This window comes from Struthio camelus, chromosome 16 (assembly GCF_040807025.1).
Source record: "Struthio camelus isolate bStrCam1 chromosome 16, bStrCam1.hap1, whole genome shotgun sequence".
Lineage (NCBI taxonomy): Eukaryota > Metazoa > Chordata > Aves > Struthioniformes > Struthionidae > Struthio > Struthio camelus.
In genome coordinates, this window is record NC_090957.1 from 16,525,477 (window position 1) to 16,552,132 (window position 26,656).

The window sequence follows — 26,656 nt, forward strand, 5'->3', positions numbered from 1 at the left end:
AACTGATTCTCCATAGTGCAGCTGGCTGATTTTGCAAAAGCATAACCTGAGACAGAACTGTGATCTGTAGAACTCCTAGGTGCTATTAATGTACTTTGAGAATAATTTATTCTAATTATGCCCCAAGATATTCTCACCGATCAGAAGTCTGAACCCCATTTCAAACATTTTTAATACAATTGTTTTACTCATGTTACTATGCAACCACCAGTGAAGAGTGTCTACACATGCATTGTTTAGCTCATAAGCATCAGAAAGTGAAGCTCATTAAACAAATCTGCACAAAATTGGAGCTCAAATATTGATGGAAGACATCTGAAATGAAAAATTATTCAACTGTTTTCCACATGCTAATGCAAACATTTAGTGCTAAATAAAATAGACAATCACCTCCATTTCTAGTATCAATAATTTATTTAATTTTTTTTTACATTTTGCAGTTTGTTACAGGAGAAGAAACACTTGCTAATGAAAGGACACATTTTTTAACCATTTCCCAAAGTAATGTAAATACTTAAGCATATTCCCTACTCTGCAGAGTTCTGATTGAACTGCCAATATTAAATCATTTTAAGCAAGTGTACTCCCTATTTATTCCTTGTGTAAATTGGTTTTAGTACTCTCTTTCTCCTACAGGAAGACTAATATCTAATTTTCTTTATTCTAAATTCTCAATCTTTGATCTCCCTACTTATCTATCTGGAAACAAGTCATACTAGTTACTGAAGCCAAGCCCACACAAGTGGAATCAGTGCCAAGGTTCTGTTTTCGCCTGGCAACCTACTCAGTTTCCTACTGGCCCAAAAGGAAACAAAAAAACCTCCTAGTTTTCCCAAAACTACATTCTCTGCATGACAGCGCATTGCATTGCCACTAACTGGCCACAGTGGATGTTCTTACAGGAAACAAGTCAGGTAACTAACAAGATACAAAGAATTATAAATGAATTTCATAAAAATGTATCTAACATTTTCCCAATGGTATATTAACTAGAATCCTACTTTCCTTCCACAAAAAATATATTTTTTTATAAATACATTTTAATACAGACAATTCTGATTCTATGCAAAAAAGTCAATGTCACATTCAAACAGGTATTCTCAGTGTAGCATTAAGATAAAAGCAGACATCACAGTAGGCATCAACACAGTGATTAGAGGGAGGCAGTTTACAATGTTTTGTGAACAGATTTATAAACATACACTTTCAGCCACTTAATCAGATTGTCCCATGATGTAGAAAATAACTGAGCTGCGCTTGAGGCCTGGAGTATCACACTCTTGAAATACATTTCCATGTTTAGAAAATGATATGAACTGTCAATAAGGTTTAATAGCTGACTAATATTAAACATTTGTGTAAACTTAGCTAATGCTTGTGCTGGGGATGTAGCAAAGAACTGCTAACAGAAGCTACAGGCTACTTCAAATCTCAGCAGAAAAAAACATTTAAACTTATCATGGCCTTAAAACTCTTGGTTCAAACTAGCTGAAATTAACTCTCGCTCTCGCTCTCTTTCTCCCTCCTTCTCCTTTGTTTTTTCCTAAAGGTAACTTGTGTGAAAGTAAGTATGAAATTTGGGTATTAGCATTTTATTACCTTAAATAGTCCCCAAATAATCTTTCCTTGAATAAGCGTTCCTTTTAATTATTGTCACAAAGATTGAATTCTAGGTTTTATGGGTGAACATGCATCACGTTCTCAATATACTTTAATAGTCTATTTGCATCAAAATGAAGGGACTTGGCAGCCTGCAATCTGTTTCATACACAGCCAGCCACTAGCTGCACTTTGACACTCCCACACAAGTTTTTAAAATGCAACTCAAATGGAGGACAGAGATGGCAAACAGAGCTATCTTCCTGACCTGTCTACTCATAAAACAAGATGTAGACAGACTGTGAGCAAGAACTAAGCCTCAGCACCTGGTTTTCAAAATACTTTCTAGATTAAAAAAAAAAGAGAGATCCTCCTGAGTCAGGGAGAGTGGATTATTCCGTAATTACGTAAGTGTCACCACATAACTGACACGTTCACAGAAACGTTTTTGGTTTTGGTCACTGATCTGAGATCAAAGTTTCTTCAATTTAAACTATACTTATATTGGGTGTGTTAATCTTGAAAATAAATTCTATTTCTGCTCCTAAAGTTTGTGAATTATTAGACCATGCAGCATGGTAGTAAACTACAAATATTTTCCTGTTACCTTTCTTAGCAAAGCCTAAAGTTTAAAGGAACTTAAGACTGAGAAAGTAAAATAATTTGTTATGTTGAGTTACAATTATGGCAATATCAGTACATGTAGAGACTTTCTTTTCTGAAATTAATTCAGTATGTAAAATATACATACAATAGTGTCTTATGATGAGAAAACAACTAGTCATTATTAGCAGATAATCTTGCTTTTTTTGATGTTTTCTTTTGTTTTTAGAAAACCAGATCCCAGATTTGCAGATGGACTCATTAAAACAGATTTATTGGTATAGTGATAATTAAAATAGTTTTTAAAAGAGAACAAAGAAAAATACAACAAAAAATTTTTAGAGAGAGAATTTTGTGATTTTGTAGGTAAACTTGCAAAGTAAGCCCAATAGAGATTAGTATTAAAAACACAAAATAATATCTAGTCAGGAAGCCTAGATATATTACATATTACACTTTTGAGAACAGGATAACTTTCTTCAGCTTCTTTTTCCTATGTTTTTGTAGGGACACGTCTGCCTTTCAAGTTTTGGTTGATTGCAGTAATATTTCTTACAGTATTACTTTTTGTTTTTAATCTAAAGTCTTAAAAGGAGGTAGCATAAAAAAGGAGCAGAATATGATTATTTCAGTTCAGCAAACAATATTTGTTCATATGAACAATGTTCATATTCAATATTCATATACAGAGAGGATACTCAATATAACCCAAGACTGACACAAGTCTGCATAGAAGTTCAATTGACACTCTCACAGCAATATACTGAGATGATAGAGCTGTTTGAAATGTATGACTAGCAACTCTGGGCAAGCACCATTGCTGGAAGTCCCTTAAAACTCTTATGCACAGATGTGATTAATATGAACAACAGATAAGATTTAAAAGATACTAACTGAAAAGTGTATAGTTATAAATAAACACACTCTTCTGTCTTCAAACCAATACATTTTCTCCTTCAAGAGTTCGACAAAATTCACAAACACTTGAATTTGCAAAATTTTTTTGAATATAAAGATAGTTTAATAGCCCTGGTACAAAAAATGGGGTGGTGGGGTAGACTTTTTGTAGACTATTTTCACCTTTAGGAATTATTGTGCTACAAAACTTTGTGATCAGTAGCTCAAAGCATTATAAAAATAATGAGGAAATTCTTTGTAACTCTCAAACAGGTAAGTCAGCCATAGGCTAATTTTATGGTTTAATACATTACAGACAAAAACAGTGATATCTTGAATATAAGTCTCATCATGATAATAATTACTGCAAGATACCAGTTGTGTAAAATCAGTGAACTCCACATACTTTATTAGCTATCAATCTTAATAACAAATTCTGTGCTGTAGCCTAAACTCACCATATTTTCTTTAGAAAACTGATCAACTTTCAGAAGTAAAGAAAGCCAAGCCCAATACAAATGGTAACACATTTAATAGTAATCACAACCCCAATAATAGCACAAAACCTCCCTGCTCTTGGACAGATTCTTAGACAGGCTACATTTGGAACCATTTGTAGTTTTCCTGTTTGACTTAGGCTGTTACTGGAAGGTGTTGATCACAACTGGAAATGGTATTTTATAAAAATTACTACAATCACACCTATCTGAGGCTAACACATAATGTTCCACTGAAACTCACAGAATTAAACATGGAGACATCAAGTATTTATAGAAATATCTACAAACTGCAACTGCCAATTATTAGTATTATTATCAGTGAACTGAGCTCTAGAGTAAGGGTTTCATGACAACAGGCTACTTAGGCAAAATAAAAGATGAAATGTTTTTACTGCACACAACCATCTCGAATTTTTGTTTTATTTTGTTTTGCCTATGCTAATTTGTTCTTTTGATGTTGCTACTTCTTTGCACTCCTATCCTTCTAAGAAACACATTCTGAGAAACTTGTGCAAAATGGTTCTTAAACTTCCCACAGAGACTGAAGAGCGAGCGCTTGATAAATCTGTGTTGTGCCTTAAAGTCCTACGTTATCAGACTCACCGTTTCAGGAGTATTAATATCAAATGCAAAACATTTTTTAACAAAGGGGAAAACACTATCATAACATTCTTCAAATGCAGATACAAACATGAAATTGGAAATTCCACACACTGATTGCCTGACACAAATGAAAGTGTTGCTCTAACAAGTAATGCTGAAGCCCTTATCCTAGTATTGAGCAGAGAAAAAAAAACAGACAGACATGGAAAACCTATACCATGAATAGGCTGAATGTTAACTACGTATTAATGTAAGCCTAACCTAAAATCCTTCATTTTTTCCTGATTATTCTGCTTTCTATTTGCAAACACTTAAATAAATTGAGAATGCTTATGACGGTTTGTAGACCTTCAATGCTATTTTGCCTCCATCTGAAATGTAAAAAGACAGCACTTGACTATAAACATGTCTGTCATTGAACTACTCATCTTCATTCCAAGTTTCATCGTTTCCAAGATTAAACAGAATATTACGTAGAAGGAATTAAAAAAAGAGAAAAGGATGAGATACCTAGTTAGAGAAATAATCTAAGGATGAAATTTTTGCCATTGTAAGATGTTATGCTGAACATTTTTAACTGGCTGTAAAAGTTAAACTGACCGTGCCTTTGAAGCATTCACAGATAGAAACAAATAGACACAACTCTGCGTTTGCATCCATCCGCTCACACGGTTTCTCAGATTACATTCTTTGAGAACGCCATCACCTCCTAAAAGATACTTGAGGGCAGGAACACAAACGCACAGAATTAGGGCAAAATTCCCCAGGACCCACAAGGCCATTTCCAAAGCAGACACTTAAAGAACTTAGGGCAGTGGTTTCCAAAGATCATTTAGCATTGTAGAACTGTTTAAAGTTCTGAAGAACTGGGTCTGCTTCAAAGCTCAACAAAGATGAGACTGGCAAATTTAGTCATGAAACTCCTACTGTGGCAAAGAGTCCTTGGTTAGTGGATCCTTGTTCAGTTGACGCTGCGGGCAACTGAACTGAAGGTGGTGTTATCCCTGACAACTTCTATAGGAAAGGGAAGGCCAGCGCAGGCCGGCTGTCCCTCCTGTGCTCAAGGTCCTCCACTGTATGAATAATCTGCCTTGTTGTGCATCACTAGCTTGTTGTCTACAAAGTAGAAACTGTCCGACTGTGTCTCGTATGGATGAAGGATCATCTCCCGAACTGCAGACAAAAAAACAAATTAGTCATGTTATACACGAGCCCTACTGTAGCAATGCTCAGTGCTGACAATTCTTGGAGACCGGGTCTCAGCTACGTTCCATAGCATTGCTAAAGTAGCATCAAACTCTAAAGTAAAAAAAAAAAAGCAGAGCAAAACAAAACAAAACAGGAGCCTACCCAAACCATTTGTGTTTCAGTAGCATTTAAAGAACTCAGACAGAATCCAAATATGTTAAGGCACCACACAAACTGTAAGTGTTCTAGCTATCCTCAGAACAATACTGCATAGGTAATAAGATGGTGAATTCAAAACACATTTGTTCCAGTGCACCAGTAAGCAAGCAAAGCATATCATTGTATTTTACACAGATTGTAGCATTAGTACTGGCATGCATGTTTAGGGGCTGTATAGAATATTAGAGCACACAGATGTAGCGCTGATGCCATTATGTCTCGGGAGAGAGGAGAGAAAATAAAAGTTATGTTCATACTAAAACTGAAACCTCTAAAGCTATCCACGTAGCTCATCAAACATGAAAGCAGAACATAAAGTTTAAGTAAGTTATCCATTTGATTGGACATCTTTTCCGTCCTGCTTTTTTAGTTATTTTATAACACTTTTTTTTTTTCTCCCTGACACTGAAGCTTCGCTTTTATGAATAAAAAAACAACCACCTGGTGAGTGACAGGATACATGGTACTAGAAAACAAAAGCTGTACTAAACAGATGCAAAACTACTTGGATGTATTTTTCCATACCTGTTTTCTATAGACAGCTCATTGGAAGGGCTTCTCCAAAACAGCTTAGACTAACATCACTATTTGGTAACCTAATAATTGAAAAGAGCTTACTGAGATCCTCCGAGAGCTGTGGGAATTCGTAGATGTGCTCACACGTATTTTTACTGCTGGGGATGCAGAACCCAAATTCAAAATCAAAACTCTTGAGCAACTGGTCCCGGAAGTAATGCCTCTCGATCATGCGGAAGTTATTAATGGGTTTGTCCCCTACTGTGAACTCCACCCTGAAAAAGAAGGATAAGATTGAAATGAGCTTTCCTCCTTAAGCAAGATTTTCAGACACTGCTGTCAGATAGAAAAGAACTCTTCTTAAAACAAACAAACAAAAGAGGCAAAATATTTAAATCAATAGTACTAATCAAAGTCTCTCTCTTTTTTGAAAAGTATGCTGCAGGGACACAACATAGTATTACAAATCATAACTTACACTATGTTTCTATTCCTTTTCCTCCATAAAAACGAAATGCAAGACAATTGTACAAGCTTAAAATCATCTTCAGCAAAGAAAAAAAACCCTCCAACTATACTGGATAAGCACTTCACTAGAGCATTCACTAGAATTGTGTTGGATTGTTATTCAAGTTAATTTAATTCTTCCAATTGGTATTAAAAGGACAAATCTACAGAAAAACTCTTTCTTCTCTTCCTGCTTTGTAGATGGTAAAAGAAGGCAAGTTTCAGCCAAGACTGTACTCAAGTTTCTCTTACTAAGAAGAGGCATGACCTCTTGGAGAGAGAGAGGTATCAGCTACATATGATGCACTGCACTATGAGTACGCCAGGCAGACACTGTTACATGTCTGGAACAAAACAAGAGTTGGGTGTTTACCATTTCAATAAAATAGTGGCCAAAGTGGTGCTGATACATGACTTTAATCTTTCTTCCAAAACAAAGTCTAAATGATATAATTCTGTTTTAAGATTAGCAGAAAGCCGCAATGCGTAACTTTGCTCTAGATATTTGCCGTTGAAGGGATCTATCAAACTGCAGTCTAACAGGAATCCAAACTAATGATTTCTATATACCTAGAAAAAAAATATTTGCACTGGAACAGCAACTGATGCTCAATTATAGTATTATGGTCTTAATGCCATAATAGCAGTGGACATAAAGCTCTTAATTGGATCTACAAATTTAAACTTAAGTGAATGTCAAGGGAAAACAAAGATAACAAAGGCTCTGTCATAGTGTGATCCACAATTGTTCTAAAATCTTCAGTAAAGGCTGAAGGGCCCACCAGCCAGCTCTTGAAGGGGGCAGAAGACACCAGCTAAAACTTGCATCTTTCCAGACATACTACTTAACTGTGGAAAAAAATTACTACTAACTTTTACTAAAGAAAAAATATGTCTTTGGTCCAAAGCTTTACAGAAAAATACTTCGTGTGCCACGTCTTGGTGTGGTTTATTGATGGATGCATGAGGTACTACCTCAGAGATCATTCTGGTACGTAACCTGTCAAACACAACTTCACCATTTCACTTTCATCTTTGGATTAGTGTCTTTTGGGGAAAGTGATGTGGAAGGCTGCAGAAACATCTTCCAAAATGAGCAGAGCCTCTGTCAAACAAACCACAACTTGCAGAAAAGAGCTGGAATATCTGGGTAGTCTGTCCACTTTATACTGCTCCTTTTAGCATTAATCTTTTCAACCCCACATCTGTTCTTAGGGTAAATAAACAAGCTAAAGGAATGGGGAACACGAGGCAACCAGCCAAGACATTTGTAGCTCCTCATAATAGAGATCGATCCCTATTAGATCAACTTAAGAGGCAAAACTACATGATAGGAACAGCAAGAGCCACTTTTGCTTTATAAGACTTCGGGTGCTTTCAGCACGAGAAAAAGGAGCACGGGAGCGTTTACTTACGTGGCTCCCACTTGCCGAAGTCTAAGAAAAGCTGGGGTAAACTGGTAGCGTACAAACCGTCCGGCATTGGGGTCAACGTCCTTCTTGTCATTGTGTTCACGTTCTGAAAAAGCGCAAAGGAAAGCTCCGTCACTGCCGTCTGAGAAACAGAAAGCCAGTGAAAATACTACAGTAACGTTAATCTCCTCCTCAGCCTCACACACACCCGTGGTGGAGCCTGCGCTCGGAGGCTCGGGGATGAGGCACAGCAAACAACCTGCAGCGCTTTCGGCACCAGAAGGGCCTTTCCACGTTCTTCTGCTCACTCACAAGCTTAGCTGATTCCTGCTTAAATCCTTGCGGAGCACAGCAAATGGACCGCAGCAGGAGAAAATTTTTTCTAATAATCCGGCTGTGAAAATAAGTGGTTTATCCCCCAGAAGTCAGAGTTGAGCTCAGCTTCAGCAGCAAAGTTTTGCTATCTGTTTAAGTACTCCGGCCCTCACATTTCTAGAGATTTGGCAATGCTGGAAATCGGTTCCCCGGGAAAAAAAGAACTAGGGCTCCTTTCTGGCAGAACTGGGAACAAACAAAGAGCTCTCTGTAAAGAAGCTGGGCGAGCAGTAAACGGTTGTGTATTTTTAACTAGGAAAAGTTATGTTATGAGCAAAAAAATTCAGAGATCAAAGTTTACGGGTTCCTCACCAAAATGGAGGAGATACAAAATACCACAAGTTATCCATTAGAGTTTCTATTTCTGATTTTCCTCACTGTTAAGGATGACCATTCATAGTGATCTCATTACACTCAGTTCTTTCATGAACTTTATTAACCAAGTTCATAAAAATAACATTCGGTCACAACGTGATTCACGCAAGCATTTCACAGTCACTATGGTATAAGGGGAAAAAAGCAAATAATGCTTTGCAGAGAACAAACTTTTAAAACTCCTGTCAAGACAATTTCCTCAAAACATGCTTCCTTTAAAGAAAGGGAGCAAAACAATCAACCTGCTATCTGCCTTACAAAGCTCCCTTCGGGTTTTGCTCACAGATATTAAAAGAGAGGACAGAAATCTGGTTTTTGAAAGAGAGAGTAAGAATTGGGAGCTTTACCTTTACTCCGTACTGTCTCTCCTAGCGCAAGAATTAGGGAACACTTAATGAAACTAGCAGGCGACAGAGCCAAAGCAAAAGCAGGCAACGTCAACTGCAGCATGCAGTTAAGCTGGGAAATTCCTCGCTATAGGACATTGTGACTGCTAAAAAGGTACGTTAGTTCAAGAAGTAAAAATCCATTGAGGGCTATTAAATATGAAGACTTCGCATGCCGCAAAGGAGCTCCTGGAACTATACAATATCGAAGGCCAGGAAACTATTCTGAGCAAAGACGTGGGCACGCTCACCCTCTTCCTATGCTCTTTAAGGTGTCCTCTGCCAGTCACTCATAGAGCATTTGCAGGATGGCCCTTTGGTTTGAGCCACTTCTTATGCTCTGGAGTGACTCACTGTTCCTACCGCTAATGCAGAATTGCAGTATGCCTCTGACCAAGCTCTTCCACCTTAGCACCTCTTGTTTGCTCTCTCTAAGCTACGGAAAACTTCCTTTCGCATGCAAGGAGATGGGGAAGATTTGAAAGAGCATTTGATCAAGAAAAGAACAGTTGCACCGAGTTTTTATTGCCCATTGGCCACGGGTAACACTTTGACGGTTACAAATAACACCTAACAAATTATGCAAAGACAAAGCATGTTTGCAGTCTGTCTCCTTTGGTCTCCCTTGCACAACTGATAAACAGTTTCTGTCTTTTGGAGGTGCGTGTTTTCCTGACTCCTGAGAGAAAGACGTTAGCTTGACAGCTAAACTATGTACGGCGGGACCCTAGCTGATGAACAGCCAAGAAACCAACACGTTCTGACTTCCGCCTCCTTTTCTTCTTCTATTTACAATATCCATCTGTCCTTTCTAATCACAGATGGCCACCATAGGAACCCAGCAGCAACATGAACAGTTTCCGTTGGTACGACGGGATACCTGAATGGGATTTCTGCAGCAGCCGGGGCTCTAGCCCTCTTGCAGTTGATAGCATGTCCTATTTGGGGGAAACGCGTTGAGTAAAAGGAGTGGAAAAAGGCAAAAAAGAAGCACACGCTAGTGTTCCTTTGTCATTGACAGTAGTATTTTGTGTGTGCGCTCACCTGAAGCCGGTGGTTTGGTGATTTCAAACAACACCGTGCCAGACTCCATGTCCCGGATTTTGAACCTGGTGAAGTCTATCTTGTAAACATTTTCCTCTGGAGTGCACAAATAATCTGCAGAGGAAAGCAAATGTCAACGAAGGCTGCCCAGAACCACCAGCTATTTCTGGCTACTCTCTGGAGGTCACAACCAGAAGTAGGAAGAGACCAGTGCCCCTACTACCCCGCTTTTAACTCAAAGCGAGTGTCTACACGGACAGTGCCACTACTGAGTACTCCACATCGCTCCGCATGGGCAGGTGAAAGGGGAAAACGCTCCCTGTTCTGGCACCCAGAGGTCATCACCTTTTCCCAACCCTGGGCCAGCATCGTCCGGATCCATTTTCCCTCGAGGTATTGAGAACAGGCAGGACCTCCACCAAATCCTAGCCTTTGTAGGGTAAGAGGCTTTGCCCATTTTTAAAACTGCCCTCAGGCAGAACGCAAGCACTAAGCAGCTTTTCGGCCACTAAGCCGCCCACGCGTCACTGGAGCAGGAGCGTCCTCCTCCCCGCGCCACCTCCCCTTCTCCAGCCCTCCGCAGACGCAGCACGGCCTCCGCTCTCCACCAACGCTTGTCCCGAGTAAGGTCTCGCTCCTCGGCACCAAAAACGGCATTGAAACCTTTCCCTGTGCTAGAAGACAGCCTGGGAACAGAGCCCTTCCCTGCCTCTTGAGCCAGGTCCCTGGCCGGGATGTGGGACTCCTCCGCGGGGAAGGAGGGAGCGGGGCGCCCGCTGCGCGCTCGCCGCCCCGCCGGCAGGCACGGCTTGAAAGAGCTCCAGTACCTTTCTTCATCCTGACAAATCTAACTAAATGTGTATGCGTGAAAGCTAGGTTAGCTTTTGAATGACCACGCAGCTGCGTTTTTTAAGAGACTTGGTTTAGAGGTTTCAAGAAAGGTAAAAGCAATGCTTGAAAATTCTAGTTCTCGGCTGCTAATTCCTGCTGTTAGTGCGAGTTATTCATTTATTGCAGTCTGCTTTCCTATTTCTAAAATTTAAGTGTGTCCACTCACCTAATGCTTATTTATGGAGTACGTGAAAGTAGGTTTCGGTGCAGTTAGAGACCACGCCCGCCCATTTTAAGCCTTACTTCAGCACAGCTATAACAAGGCCGGTACCTACAGCACGGTTTGGGGTTACGCTGCACGGGCAGTGGTCAGCACACCCCGGCAGAGAAGAAGCTGTCACGCCGACTAAAAGACGACTTGGACACAAGAGCGCATCCCCAAAGCCATGCGGCGCCCCTCGGCTTTCCCCCCCCGCGGCCCTTGACTCTTCGCAAACCTGGCGCGCGCACCGGCCGGCGTTAACCCAACCGGCCGGGCGAGGGTAACCGCGGGCGGCGAAGGCTCAAGAGGAAACGGGGGGTTCCCGCCGGCCCTGGCGGCCCCTTGCGCCTCCGCGCAGCGCAGGGAGGTGGCAGCCGGCCGGGAAGGGCTCTGGCTCTCGCGCCAGCGAAGGCGGCGAAAAGCGCAACCTGGGCGCTGCCGCGCGGGGGAAAAAACAACCGCGAAAGCCTGCCGGTGAGACGGCACGGCCTGACCGCGGCACCGACCCCTCTTTTCCGGTTTTAAAGAGCGCTAGCTGAGGCCGCGGGCCGCACGCTCAAACCACCGGCTAACTTCGCGCCCCAGGTCCCAAAGTTTCCGAGCCGTCAGGCGCGGCGTCGCGTGAGCCTTTCGGGCGCCCGCCGGCCCCAGCTCCTGCCGCCGCCCGCGAGGCCGCCGGGCCGGAGCGCGCGGTCGCCCGGGAGCCCCAGAGCGCACAGCCAAGTCCGCCAGCCGCCTTTCTCCGCCAGTTAATGATTAAGTGTTTCTCCCCCTGCAGGACTCCTTCCCGGCCGGCTCCACGGCAACGGCTGTCCCCCCCCGGGCTGCGGCGTTGCTGCAGTCACGGTGCCGGTGCCGTGACTCAGCCGGAGCCCAGCCACCGGCAGAGGAGCAAACCCCAGGCAGAATCCTGCTCGCTCACGTTTGGGCCCCCAACGTTATGGGGTTTGTTTTTTTTTTTTTTCCCAACTTGCTTTTTTTGCACGGACGGTTATTTGAAACCTGTATTTTTATCATCACGCCAACATCTCACTGGATGGCTTCCGGCAAGGTTCGCAGCCGGAGGGAAAATACTGCAATCAAGTTTGTCCTTCTTCGGCGGCAGTGCCCAGTCTCCTGGCAGGAAAATAAGAGAGGAGCGTATTCCTCTCAGGCGGTCTTGAAAAACCCTGTTCAAAAAAAACCACAATTCCTGCTGCAATTCCTGTTCAAAAGAACAAAAAAAATCAACTAGGGTAACCACGCGCGGTTGTTTCCCGCACATAGGGGAAGCTCATGGCTACACTGGCAGGTCTGGCTGGCAACGGCAGCCCCGGGGGGATCGTCGCTGATGCGGAGCATCGCCCTGCCTGGACTCGGCGCAGACTTCTGCCGAGCTGGCCACTATCAGATCGGCTAGTCTCATCTCAAACATAGTTAATTTTAAATTACTGCAGGCCCCCGCGGCCCGCACTTCCGTGACGCGCTTACGTGCCTCATCTGCTTTCATTATGCTAACTCACCGTCACCGCCGCTTGGGGAACGGAGGCAGCATCCACCTCTCCTCTCGTGAGGCTGCTCCGGTCCCCACCGAGTGAAGTGGGTCATTACCACGAAGGCAGGTTTGGTCTCTCAGGACAGAACATTTTCTTATTTCTTGCACCTCCCCAAAGCAGGTTGCGTTATCTCCCGCTCAGGAACCACATTATCATGTTACCTCCCTGAACAAGCCCTCAGTACTCACCTGACTCACGGCTGACGGAGACAACACTCTTACCAAGGGATGGACGCATCGTCACTAGCTCAGGAAACCCAGCAGATCGTCTTTTGGTCTGAGGCACCCACGTTAAGCAGTGCAAAAGCAGGCTGCAAATGAGGAACATTTCCAACTCCTTCCTAAAGCACAGTGAATTGCCATACCCCAGGCCTCCAAACCCAAGCTGCTCCTGGAAAGAGTTCACCAATTGAGCTGAACTTGGCCTCAAAGCAAAGAGCAAGCTCTCGCAGCTCACCCAAGCCTACTGCTAGCAGCTGCCTCTCACTCAGCACATCACTGTTGCTGCCTGCTGGGGGCCTCTGCTGCTTCTTCCCCATAATCTCTGTCACCATGCCCAAAGATCTGCAAGTCCTCACTACGGGACATTTTCTCTCTTAAGACCTACCATGCTTATGAAGAGCCTAGAGGCACAACTAGCTGCTGCAGATGTCTCAGGAAACGGCAGAGGTGATGGACTTCCTGAGCCAGAAACACTAGATTTCATCATGAATTCTCCCTTTGTGCTTAAAAAAAACAAGCAAACAAGCCAACAGCAAACTGTAGCATGTGCTTCAGCAAGCTGGCATTGCAAAGGGGCACAAAAGGCGAGGGATCATCCATCGCACATCCCTGGAGCAGAAAGCTAACGAAGGCACTTTCTCCTCCCGCCCTCTCCCCATTACTTCGGTTATCCAACTGATGAGATTAGGTGTTTGATCCCGGTCAAGGAAAGCTAAATGTCAGTCCTGCGTTTTCAGCTGCCCTTTGCATCAGCCCCACTGGGCACATTTGATCAAGAGGAGGCGTTCCTGGTGCACTCCTCGTCGTGCTCCTGCCAGCATCTCCTCTGCTTCTCTGCGACCCGGAGAAAGCACGTACCCTCCCTCTCACAAACATTAGATATTTCTGTGGTGCTCATTAAAGCCTCAAAGCTCAGATTGGGTAGCTCCTATTTTAAGCCTCTAATGGCCCAGAGAGGAAAGTGGAGTGTGGACAAGGTAAGGAAGAACTCAGAATCCCATGGTGAAAATGGCTCTAAACTAGAGGATGCTGCACAAGAAACAGATGCGACAGCAGCTACCTGTGATAGGAACGTCCCTCCCCAGCACCGGCAGTGACAGACATTTAGGGAAAGAGAAGGCTCCTCTTGCCATGCAGGCCTATTTCTTAACATGCACTAGCCAACAAGGTCAGAAGCTATTTTGGAAGCTTCTCCCAAGACGTAAGCCAGGTATAAAGCAAAGTCAGCTGAAGATGAATTCCTAGGAGCTAGAGATTAGGAGATTATGAGATTGAACAGTCTCAGGAGGAAGCGAGCAGAAATAGCACCAACGCCGCGGAGCAGCAGAGCAGTGACGCAGGGCAGAGCACAGGACCTCGCGGGGACAGCAGGGCCAGCGTCAAGCGGTGCTGATAGGCCTGCTGAAACAACCGGAGCCCAACTAAAGAAAACGCTAGACCACCTCCCCTGCCCTCTGCCTGGGTGGCTCAAGTCCCACGGAGAGGATGGCAGAGCGGCAGGGCAGGACCCTCGGGGAGCGCACGGCGCTGGCTACGGCGGCAGGGCTGCCGGTGGCCCCCGAGTCTGAAACCACGGGGAGAACGTTAACAAAATCAGCTCGCTTCAGTCATACGCACGGGGCTAACCCAAAGCGAGCAGTCCTTGCCCACACCCCAGCTCTCCGGTTAGCTTTCCCATTTCCACCTAGGACGACCCAAACCTTTAAATTCGGCAGGAGGAGAAATGCACTCGGCTGCCAGCTCCGTAACCCCGTATCGCACATATGCCGTGTGTGCTCTCCCTAGAAACCTAACAGTCCATATTTAAGCGCGAGACTACTAAAAAAGCCTCCATCTACACAACACTTAAGCTGTGAGTTATCACAAAGCCTTGAAAAGGTTCGTAACATATGTTGTGTTGCCTAGGAAAGGTGTCCTGGTGCTAGCAGCTCGCCGCAGCTCTCAGATACCGCTCTGCTATTAGAAATCATCACATCAATATATTTTACACATCACAGCCCCAGACAGCTCAGAACGGTGATTCATTAACCGTCTCACAAACACCCACAGCTAATCAGGGCTCCTAATACAATGCATTTTGCCAAGTTAATTGGGGAAAGAAGGAAAAGCCGTGGTCCAGGAGCGGCTTTGAAGATCGATTTGCGCACATCAGCTTCCTGTTAACACCACAGCAAAGCTGGTACGAAAGTCACCCACGAAGGGTCGGCCCTGAGCAACCCACTGCAGCAGACCTTTGCCAAGTTAGCCTGTAGCTAAAGCTGCTGAGAAAAGTCTCAGAGAAATCCGAAATGACAGCTCAGGGAAGAGATTAGTTTCAGAAATGATTAAGCGTGCGTTGCTTATTTTTAGGCTGCGCTTTGTAATTGCTGTCAAATATGTAATCAATTATTTAACCCTTTGGTTTCCTAAAATAAAATAAGCTTTACTCTAAGGGAAGCAGTATTTCAGACCAGCTGCGCAGGGGCCCGAAGCTGTGCTGAGCAGGGAGATCGCCGAGGCTGACGCTTGTCTCCTGTTACATACCTGCTCGAAGGCTGGCGCTACGCCGCACTGGTAACCGGGGACAGTCTCCCCGGGGAGAAGAAAGGGGGGAAGAAATGAAAGCTCTCTTTGAATTAAGCCTGTCCTGCAGCCAACGGGGCATCTACACCCCTTTGGGACTAGCACAGCGTCAGCCAGCGAAGCTGCGAGACTGAGCGTGGCGAAAGACGGGGGGGACGGTGCGGCTCCTCGGCCAGCCCCGCGAGGCAGGACACGGCGTTCACCGCCACCGACGTCCCAGTAATTGCAGACGGGCTCCCCTGATCCTCTGGCTGCCTCGGTAATTAATCGCAATTTGAACTGAGCTCTGCCCTGCTCCTTTGCTAATCCCAAGTTAATCACGTTTTAAGGTTTTTCTCTTTCGGTAACCACGGTTGTGTGAGCAAGTAACAAATCCTGCTAATTGCAAAGAAATGTTTCATTTGCCTTATGCCGAATGCAGCGGCACGGGAGCCAGCCCAGCCGAAGGGCGCAGCTGCTCTGGGGCAGCACCCCAGATCCACCAGCTGCACCCTGGAAACCATAGCGGCCCTGGAGCTGGGCGAGAACGTAACATTGAAAGGACATACCACAGGCAGGTCAGTTTGCACGGCTCCCCCTTTAAGCTTATTAGAAACACATTAAGAGCAGAGCCCAGCTGGCTTTTCTGGCTTCCTGCACGCTCAGGTTACAGAAGGCGTTTCCGCGGGCTAGCAGCGAGCGCTCTGTGGCCACCGAGCGCCTCCTGCTTCTCCGAGATATTTACCGTTCGGTCACGCGTGAGGGTCCCCAGCACGGAGAGCACAGCGTGATCCCCCCGCTGCGTTTCCAGCGAGGGCTTTCCCGAGCTCCGAACGCCAGGGAGCAGCTGACAAAGTCCGTCCGCGCTCTCCCCGCCGCGGGCGGCATCAGGGCAGCAGCAACGCGGGGGCGCAGGGCGAGCGGACGCCCCAGCGCCGGGACGCAGCGGGGAGCCCCGCGCGAGGCAGGGCGGGCCCGGGGCAGCGAACCCCGGCCCCCAGCGCCAGGCACGCGCAGGTCTGGAAGGGGCCTGCCGGGTGCCAGCGCAGCACCCTGCGGCCGCATCCAGCCGTGCTGCGTAAGCCCTTTCGTCACGGGATCGCACTCTCCCCTTAAAGCAGCTGGGGTTTCTCCTCTCCTCACGCAAGCCGAAAGGCCCTTCAGAAACACACGGGCTGTTCTTGGCGTAAGCGCTTCTGAAGCACGCGGCCCTGCAGCGCCAAGACCCGGTCTAACGTGGTCCGTCCTGGGACTTTGTTGGCTGAAGCGATGCTAAGCTGTGGGCACACCACCCCGGGCGCCGGGCAGCACGCAACTTGACCGCGAGCCCTCAACGCTGCGAACTACCGCGTCACCGTCTGAGCCAAAACCTGGCCCGTGGGTGCCACGTGGCGCAAACCAGTACCAGCCTTCCACGAAGGGAAGAGTCCCTGGTGCGCGTCCAGGTGGGGAGACATAACCGGTTTCAATGGATTTATCTCAAAAAGTATTGTTGGCACCTCAAAGGAGAGCGCCTGTGCCATCTCCCATTGCTTGCGATTTGGGGTTACCTGACCGGGCTGCTCCGGGCACTCGGGAAATCTTCACCATCTCAGAGAGGTGACGTGAGACCCAGCTGCGGAGCGCTACAGCACCCTCACCCCACGCGGCATTGGCCAGGGAGCACCCGAGCAAGGGCGATGCGCCCGTGCTGCCACCAAAGCTTCGCCCCCGCCAGCCCGGGCCGGCTCCCCAAGTGGCGAACCGGGGGCGAGGGGTACGACGGCAGAGCCAGCACACCGGTGGCTCCTACCTGCGATCTCCAAGGGCACAGAGCAAATTTCAACCTCGAGAAGGACCTAAGCGCCTTGACCCTTGCGGGGGCTGCACATGCCCTTCCCACTAACTTGTGCTCAGCAAAACGCTTCCCGGAGACGCGTCCCGGAGTCCTCACTGTGCCAGCCCAGCCTGGATAACGACGAATTTGGCCCTGTCTGGATGCACGAGGGATATCCGGGGCGCTGGAACGTTTCCACCGCGGCTCTCGCTCCACAGCCAACTCCCACTTCGACTTCGACCCGGCTGGAGCACCACACCTTTGGATCATCTGTTGGGCATCGAAACCAGGGTGAACAAAATCTGAGTGACCACGGCCATCAGTCTGAATGATTTGGTGGCAGAGGCATCGAGGTTTGCCCAGAAATGGAATTAATTCAACTGGTTTCAAGGGAGAGGGGGAAAAAAAAGGGAGAGAGAGAATGAGAAATCCTAACCCTTCACCTCTCCACCCACCATCCTCTTACAGTCCTTTGAACGTGTCTCAAAGCTAGTCAGTCACCACTCTTAACACCCTTTAAAAGCCATAAATAACCAAGGCCAGGATGCCACACGCTCCTTGCTAGCTTCGTGTATCCTCTTGATGTTGAAAAACGGCCTGCAGAGACTATGTGCTGAGCTCTCCCCTGATCTGGAGAGCACTTCCCACGTCCTCTGGCCCATGTCCTCCTCCTCAGCCTAAGCCAGGCACAACCCACACCCCGGATACTGTTCCAGCTGCAGGCACCAAGGCTGAGCCACCTCGTACTCCAGGGATGAGAAGGGGATAAAAGCTGGGGTTACACCAGGGCTTAAGCCAAAAGCTAAAGGGGACGAGCGGGAGGGGAGCGTGAAGGGCCGGGATGAGGTGCTCCTCGAAGGCGAAGCGTCTCACCGCTGCCTGCTGCACGATCCCTCCCCTCCCCTGGAGTCGCTCCAGGCCCGGCGAGGGCAGGCACGCTCCCACAGACCGGTCCCACACGTTTTTGGGTAGTCTCTGTCCCCGGATAAAATGGGAAGAGTTTGCCCAGCAGACGAAGGCAGGGATAAAAGAGCTACAAGGAGCAGGCAGGAGGATTTCAAGAGACCCTTAACAACAGGCTCGAGGAGAGAGCGCAAACTTGGCCACTGTCCCGCTCACACTCACGCTTTTGGACTATGAGAGGGCACCAGAAGTGATGCGTCTGCCCCCCGTCCCAGGGAGAGGACGGGGCTGGGGTGGCCGCAAGCTTCTCTCCCGCAGCCTGAGATCCTTCCCCTCCCCACAGCTCCCTCCGGCCGGAGCAGAAGACTAGGATGATTTCACATCGTTATTTTTGGCAATCTATTTTTACGAGCTTGCTGCAGCCCATGCAAATAATTAAAGGCCGCAGAATGCCCCGAATAAACGTTACGTGGTAAGGACCAGAAAAACATTTTTATGCCTTGCTCTCTGTGTTTAACCCATCAAGTGGGACGCTGGGCTTGAGAAGGGGTGCTGCAAAGCATCGCTAGGCAGTAAAATACAACACGCCCAGCGCGAGCAGGTTAGCTCGCTCAGAGACCAGGCCAAAGGCACGCGGAGGATTTCAGGCATGGAGAGCTTCCGATGGCTCCCACGTGCCCTGCAGGAGCGACAAGCTCTTTCCCTGGGAAGGGTTTAACCAGGGCTCACCTCGTGGCGGCTGGTTCTTGCCCGGCACGACCCGGCAGCACCCTGCGTTACCCTCGTACCGGAGACTCTCGCAGAGGGAGGGATGCAAAACAGCTGAAAACGTTTCCTTTTTATCTTTGCTTTGCTTTGCTGCATGCTGCCCCGCGGTGAGACGGGGCAGGCAACCGCCAGCTCCGCTCCCAGCCCGGTGCCGGAGCCAGGCAAGCAGCGCAGCCTTCCCCGTGCCCTGCCAACGCGGGCGCGTGCCCGGAGCGCCGCACGCCGCGAAGGGCCGCCGGCTGCCTCGCACCATCCGCGCTAGCCCCAGTGAGGCTACACGAGGCCAAGCGCCCGCGGCCCCTGCAGCCAGCGCTGCCCAAGGCGGGGGCACGCAGGCCACGGTGAAGCGAGCACACGCAGCGTTTCACGCAGCCATCGCTTGGATTCAGCATCGAGGACGCGGGCAGCGCGCTCCAGTGCAGCCGCCCGGCTCTTCCTGCCCCAGGCAGGGAACAGGGCGATTGCTGGCCCGGGGCACCGAGGCACCGAGGCAGCGAGGCAGCTCCCGCGGCCCAGCAGCGCCGCAGCCAGGAGCAGGGGCCCGAGGACCCTGCCCGGCCCAGCCGGCGTCGGCAGCCCCTCTCTGGAGGAGCCTCCGCAACCCCCTCCCGAGGGGCAGCGCTGGGTCCCGGGGGGCTTTCCTGCCGCCCGTCCCTCCGCGCCGCTCACTGATGCGTGGCCGCTCGCAGCCGGTGCGGCTTCCCGCATCCTTCCTCCCCGAGCGCAGCCCGGCCGGCGAGCCGAAACCGCTCGGCTGCCACGCTGCACGGTGCTCTGGCCGGACACCCGGCCGGCCCCTTCCCCTCCTGCCCGGCCTGCTGCCGGCACAGAGGCCCCAGGAGGTGCAAAAGGGCCTTTTGCGGCGGGGGGGGGGGGGGGGGCAACGGCTGCCGGGCGGGGAGCAGGCGGCTCTGGGCACCGCGGCGGCCGGGCTGGCGCCTCGCACGCACTCGAGCCCGAGCCGCGACGGCGCCCGCAGCCCGGCCCGCTGCCGTTTTGACACATCGAGGGCAGAGGCGGCTGCCCGGTCCCAGCCGAGCTGCGCAGCCAAGCACAACCCCCGCTCCGGCCCCGAGGATGCTCTCGCAGCCGCTTGCGGGTGGGGGATCTCGGGGGGGGGGGGGGAGCTCCGGGAGGGGTCTCGGGCCCTGCACCTTGCTGGGGGGACCCAGGCCGCAGGGGTACCGCATCCTGGGCTCATGCATGCCTGGGGGGGGGGGGGGGACGGGACATGGTCCCCAGCGCCGGCACCCCCGAAGGGAGAACTCCGTCCCTGCCCCGTGCATCCGGTTTGGGGAGGGGGCACCCTGTTCCCAGCCCGTGCCCGCCCCCCCCCAGCGGAGACCGAGACCCCCCCCCCCCGGTACGCACCGCTGGTGACCCGCTGCAGCCCCAGCACGTCGTCGGGCCCGATGAGCGCCTTGCGGCCCAGCTCCTCCTCGGTGCGGGCCGCCGCCGCCGCCGCCGCCCCGGCCCCGCCGCTCTTCTTCACCTTCATGGCCCCGCCGCCGCCGCCGCCGGTGTGAGCGGCGCGGCCCGGCTGCGCACCGCCGCCGGCCCCCGCCGCCCCGGGAGGGGCCTCGCCGCGCCGCTCCGCCCCCGGCAGGCTCCGGAGCACCGCCCGGCGCGGGGGGGGGGGGGGGGTGGGAAGGCACCGGTCCCCTGCAGCACCTGCCCTAGGGGCCCCAACCCATAAGCGCCTCCCGGAGGCTCTAGGCAACCCTTCTTCTCCCCCCACCCCAATGGGGAGCTCAGCCCCCCCTAAACCGGCCCGAGCGCAGGAGCCCGGCCCCATAGAGCAGTAACTACAGCCCAGACTTTCTGGCCAAGCTCCCAGGAGGGGGCGCAGAGCCCCTAACAGCCCCCAAAAAGCTCAGGCTGAACACACAGAGCAGACCCTATAACTGTCCCTGAGAGCAGAGGGCTGAACACTGACAACAGGGGGGGCAGAGGAACCCTATAACTGGCCCCCAGCTGCTTTGGACCAAATACCCCAAACACAGGAACCAGACCCCATAAATAGCCACCCCAGGAGGCTGAGACCAAATACCTGTAACACAGGAGCCAGAGCCCACCCAGCCAGAAGCATCCCCCAAGAGCTTTGGGCCAAACACCTATAATGCATAGACCCCATAACTGCCACGCCACATGTCTTGGGCTAAATACCCATAACTGAGGAGCTGGACTCCATAAAGCAGAGCTATCCCTCTGGAGCCTGGGGGTGACAGTGTAATGGGCACACAGAAGGGGACCAAGCTGCTCGCTGGGGACTAAGCCAGACCCCAGCCCAGGGAGGCAGGAGAGGAGGTTTGTACAGCCCCACACCAGGCCCAGCCCAGCCAGGGTTTTTCTTTATTGGACAGCAGCTTGCTGCAAAGGGGTGCATGCAGGGAGCCCCCTTCCCCTTCAGTCTCAGCCCAGGGCACAAGCAGCACGGGCTAGAGGGCACAGGACCCCAAGCGCATCTCCCACCCCTCAAAGCAGCTTCTCCTCCTGCATCTCAGCCACAGGAGACCTGAGACGAGCTGCCAGGCCAAGGCCCGACTCTGACACAGTTCTGCCACGCATGCCTGCGCCGTGGGTCCACGATAAGATGCTCCACATGGTTGGGAAAGCCTCAGCCCTAAAGGAGGGCACTGCAGGAATGGGCTCAGTCCATCTTGGTAGGCTCCTTCTTGCGCTGCTTGGCCTCCCGGAAGATCTTGGCCAGGGACAAGAGGATGGGCACAGCCATGGGCAGGAAGAGCGGGATGTAGATGGCAAACTTCTGATCGTCAGGAAAGTAGAGGAGATGGAGGAGGGAGGGGTCGAAGAAGGCCCGCTCCGAGGAGGTGACGGCCTCCTTGCTGGCCTGGAAGGCTGTGTGCAGGCGGCCTGTGGCCAGCTCCGCCATGGCATTTTGCACTGCAGCCACCGCTCGGTACACCTGTATGGGAACAGCACAGCTGGTCCTCCTGGGCTAGGGACACAGGGGAGCTGCCAGGCACCAGGCAAACAATTCTGGGGGGGTCCTCATGCACTGACAGGCTTGGGTGTCATCCCAGCAACAGCAGCTAGCACTGTCTGGCTCTTTCCACTCCCTGGCTCAGATTGCCCCAACACCTACCTCAGAGGCAACATCGTCTTTGATGACAATGTTCCCAATTTTGTCCAGCAGCTGGGCCAGCGAGGTCAAGGTGGTGGACACAGTGGCAATGTTCTCCACAGTGCGGGCCCAGAGCAGGCGGTCCAGCTCCCAGTCAGCCAGCCCCTCATTTCCTGGGCTCTCCAGCAGGAACTCTGGGGGCACCACCTCCCGAGATATCCCAAACAGTAACCTGGGAGCAGAGGAGAAGGTCCCAGCCCATGCCACAGCCCCACAGTCCTGCACGCGCTCCCTCCATCTTCCCCTTCTCTGGGGCATTCAGCCCTAGCAGGATTCAGCCCAGGACTGACAGCCTCCTCCATGCGGGGCAGGACAAGATGAGCTTCCCACACCAAGAGACAGGAGATGCATCAGCATCCCTGACTAAGGAGTGATGGTGGCTCATGGTCAGCACCTCAGAGGCCACAAAAAACCACCCTCAGCCCCCAGAGCCCAACAGAGGGCTGAGCGAGCTGCTGGCCTCTGGCATAGGTACAGCCTGCTCTGATCCACACCGATTCACACGTGCCTCGGGAGGAGAGCACAGACAAGCCTGGGGAGGGAACAGCACATCCTCACCGGAGCTGGGCCAGGAAAACCTCCATCACTCGCACCATGTCCACCTCCACGTGTAGCGGGAACGAGGCCTGCGGGGGAACAGGGCCTTCCACGTTGTACACCTGCAAGAGTGAACATCAGCCAGGCACGACCAGAGCCACAGGGCTAGCAGTGCTGCCAGCACTTGCCACGGGCACAAAGAGGCAGCAGCCACCTCAGAGGGCTGCCAGCACATTGCCCCATACCATGATGCCGCCCCAGCGCGGGCTGTGGAAGGCATTGGTGCCCACCAGGGCTCCGTCCTTGTCCTGGATGTAGAGAGGGGAGTGAGAGCGCTCCGGCACATACAGCAGGAAGTTCAGCACAGGGTAGAGCGAGGCAGCACTGGAGCCTGCAGCAAAGAATCAGAGTCAAAGCCCCCCTCTGGCCCGCAGGGACAGGGAGAGCAGACCACTCATGCTCAGGACCAGGGCGGAGCCCAGCACTGCTCCTCATAGCAGCACCTTAAACAGCAAGCCCCAAGCAGAGCTCCCCACCCAGTGGGTCTCAGACACCCTTGCTCCTGTCCGGGACTGACAGAGCACAGGGCTGCTGGGAGGGAAGGGCACAGGCCACATGCAGGGCTGTCCCTCCCTCAGCTGACCCTGATCCTGTGAGAGCCAGGCCAGGAGTGCAGTGCTCACCCAGCCTGGCCTCCACAGGGTTGATGACATGCGGGAGGCTGTGCGCGCTCAGGAGGAAGCTGGAGGACTCCTTGTCAAAACGCGGCGTCACCCCAAGGACAGCGTAGTACAGGATCTGCAGGGATGCAACAGACGTTGCTGGTGAAGTGCAACCTGGGACACCCGAGGAAACCAAGGCTGGGCTCTCCCCATCACCTCTCCCAGCCCTCACCTGAGAGTCAACAGAGAAGTTGGCCACGAAGCTCAGTTTGTCCAGGAAGGGCTGCACGTAGTGGTTCACGGCACCCTCGATGTCCCAGTGCACAGCATGAGACTTGGGGTCGGGGTTCAGCAGGCTGAAGGTGATCTCATACCCTGCCCAGCACCGAGAGCCTCTGAGGCACTGGCATGGCAACTCACCTGGCGACTCTGAGGCCAGGCACATCGCCATCACAGAGCTCCTGAGAGCCGGCAGGGTTCAGCTCACTTCTTGGCCCTCCCTGACACAGGCCAACACTCTGGTGTCCCAGCATGCCCTGATCACAGCATGGATCCTGGCCCAGAGCCACAGAAAAGGGAGGACCCCATAGGTGTTACCCCAGAAGACACCCAGGGATGCTCCCAGCAGGGCAGGGATGGTATCCCCCTCCCCAAGCCAGCTGGCCTTCCCTCCGGGACAGGGAACAGGGCTTGGGGGCACATGCCACACGCCCGTACCCAGGCTGGACTTGAAGTGTCGACGGGCGTCGGGACCAAGCTGGCTGGTGGGCACGCGGTCCGAGAGAGCAGCAGTGATGGAGCTGGCCGTGAAGGACATGACCTGGGTGACCTGCTGGAGGCGGGTGCGGAGGGCAGCCAGGCCCTCCCCGGCCCTCACCAGGGCGCCGCGGTGCTTCCCCACATACACACCGACACCCTGGGGAAGGGGCAGCGGTGAGGGGCGGGAGCAGGCCCAGCTCCTTGCCCTGCCAGCATACCAGAGAACAGCCCGAGGCCACCTGTGACAACCCAGGGACAGATCTCTCCCCTCAGACAGCCAGACCAGGGTGCCTGCAAGAGATGAAGTGCCACTTTCCTCCCCAACCCCAACAGTCCCTCTTTCTCCCTGTGACCTGTGAGGGTTTCTAACAAAATCTTCTACATCTCAGAGCCTGAGGCCACATCAGATCAAGCATGAAGGACCCAGGACTCCCTCCAGGGTAGCTGTGTATGTCAAATTGCCCGAGATTCACCCTCGGGCCCCAGAGCAGCAGCACAAACCACTGTATCCCACAGGGACAGCTGGAACTCAAAGGCTGGCACCGAAGGGTGCCCCTGCCACCTTCAGCAGATGCTCTACCTGAGGCAGGAGCGAGGAGGTTTCAGGGATCACGTATATGGTCAGAGAGCCCAGCGAGGTGTCCTGCAGTGGGTGCAGAGCAGCATCGGCCTCTGAGGAAGAGGGAGGCATTAGCAGGCTTGGGAATCTCGCTCTAACACTCAGCCCCACCCCAAGGGGCAGCAAAGGTGAGTCCCCTGCTGAGCCTGTCTCCTCAGCTGGGTTTAGGCAGCAGACACAGACACCTCATCCTGATACCTTGTGCAGTAACTGCATCCAGGGCTGCCTCCTCCTGAGCTGTGGTGCTCCGATACACTATCTCATAGCGGGATGTGATGCTGGTTCTTGCTGTCAGGGAAGAAAGTCTGAGTGACCCTGCTAGTCCCAGCCTCCAGGCCAATCCTGAGAGCAGGGTGCTAAAAGGGACAAGGTACAGCCCCAGAGGGGCACGTGCCACAAGGCTCCTTGGGTGCCAGCTCTAAGCCTCAGATGGCTGCAGCCAGCAAGGTGCTGGTCCGTGCTGGCAGGCAGGACAGCCCCCAGCTGGTCAGAGCTCATCCCACCATCTCCCCTGGTTTCCAGCCCCTCTCTAGCTCACTGCTCTGCTTCTGCAGCACCCCAAGAGCCTCCTCCCTGGGCAGCAGAGCAGATCACGTTCCAGCGGTGCCCCAGGGACCTCACTGCCCCCACTGCTGCCCACAGCTGCCAGCTTTGGCAACCAAGACAGAACGATGCTGGTGGATTTGGAGTCGTTGCTACGGTCCAGGGAGCTCTGGGCTGGCCGGGCAGGCTCCAGCCTCCCGGGGGAAGAGCAGGAGCCACGGGGCACCCAGGTGGAGGACGAGGCTGCCCAGGACGGAGCCAGCAGAGCAGGGGCGGACGGAGGAAGCTCTTACGGTTCAAGAGCGTCTCCTTCTCCTGCGTCTCCCTGAACGGCAGCGGCCTCGGCAGGTCCTCGGGCAGCGACCCGGGGGAGAAGACCACGGCGACGGGCACAGCCAGCTGGAACTGAGCACAGCGCGTTACCCGCGGCGCCCGGCCGCCCGGCCGCCCAGCCCGGCCCGGCCCCCGGCGCTCACCGGCAGCTCGCCCAGCGCGGCGATGTCGGCGTAGGGCAGGGCGGCGCGGTACGTCTCCGTGGTCCTCCACCACAGCGGCAGCCCCAGCACCACGGCGATGGCCGCGAAGGACAGGGCGGCCCGCCGGCCCCGCGCCTTCTCTGCGGGGACACGTTTGAGCACCGGGCACCGGCCCCGGACGGGCGGGTCCCGGAGGGGCGGGGGGAGGAGGGGAACGGCGGCGGACAGGCCACGGAGGGGCGGTGACCGGGTGCCCGGGACCCGCCGGTACCTGCTTCATCCGCCGCCGCTGCCGCCGCCGCCGCCGCCATTCTCACTTCCTGACCCGGCTCGCGAAGGGCGGGGCCTGCCCCCAGCTCAGCCTTTCAGAGCTCCCGGTCTCCAGAGCAGCCAATGGGCGCAGAGGCTGGTGCGCAGCTGCGCAGATAGGCGGCCCGTAGAGCCAGTCAGAGCTCGCTGCCCGCCTCGAGGGGGCGGGCTTTGGCTGCACCGCCCATACGGGTGCCTCGGAGGGACAGGCGGGACGGAGGCGCGGCCGCGCGGGCGGCAGGGGGTGCGGGGGGCGCCTGCGCAGCGCCGAGCACCGCGGCGGGGCGGAGCGAGTGGGAACGGGAAGAGGGACAGAGACCGGCCTGGGGGGGGGGGCTCCTTGCCCACCCCATGGGAGGAGGAGCTCGGCCAGCCCTAGAGCCCCGTAATGGGTGCCGGTGGGCTGAGGCCAGGCACAACTCATTGCACGGGCGAGCATGACACGTGGCGGGGCTGGGCTGCATGGTGGTCCCCTGAGGAATGGAGCAGCCCAGGGAGGGAGGGG

At 52.1% G+C, this 26,656-nt stretch overlaps 2 protein-coding genes across 3 annotated transcripts; both read right to left on the reverse strand.

Annotated features, from left to right (window-relative positions):
* Positions 1–391: 391 nt before the first annotated feature.
* Positions 392–20,639, reverse strand: UNC119 (unc-119 lipid binding chaperone). Of its 2 annotated transcripts, XM_068910071.1 has the most exons (5): positions 20,473–20,639; positions 10,225–10,338; positions 8,048–8,150; positions 6,228–6,400; positions 392–5,375 (listed from the first exon to the last, which is right to left on the reverse strand). In XM_068910071.1, exons 1-5 carry the CDS (start codon positions 20,597–20,599, stop codon positions 5,263–5,265), a joined length of 630 nt encoding a protein of 209 aa, XP_068766172.1. In that variant the 5' UTR covers positions 20,600–20,639; the 3' UTR covers positions 392–5,262. The 2 variants fall into 2 exon arrangements, with proteins under 2 accessions (XP_068766172.1, XP_068766173.1); XM_068910072.1 differs by lacking the exon at positions 10,225–10,338 and having other exon boundaries at positions 20,473–20,632.
* A 795-nt stretch (positions 20,640–21,434) lies between these two features.
* Positions 21,435–26,205, reverse strand: PIGS (phosphatidylinositol glycan anchor biosynthesis class S). Its single transcript, XM_068909472.1, has 12 exons — positions 26,114–26,205; positions 25,843–25,982; positions 25,660–25,771; positions 25,022–25,111; positions 24,785–24,876; positions 24,163–24,361; positions 23,678–23,820; positions 23,467–23,581; positions 23,029–23,174; positions 22,805–22,905; positions 22,208–22,418; positions 21,435–22,027 (listed from the first exon to the last, which is right to left on the reverse strand). The coding sequence occupies exons 1-12, from the start codon at positions 26,151–26,153 to the stop codon at positions 21,752–21,754; spliced, it is 1,665 nt and encodes a 554-aa protein (XP_068765573.1). The 5' UTR covers positions 26,154–26,205; the 3' UTR covers positions 21,435–21,751.
* Between the last annotated feature and the right edge of the window lie 451 nt (positions 26,206–26,656).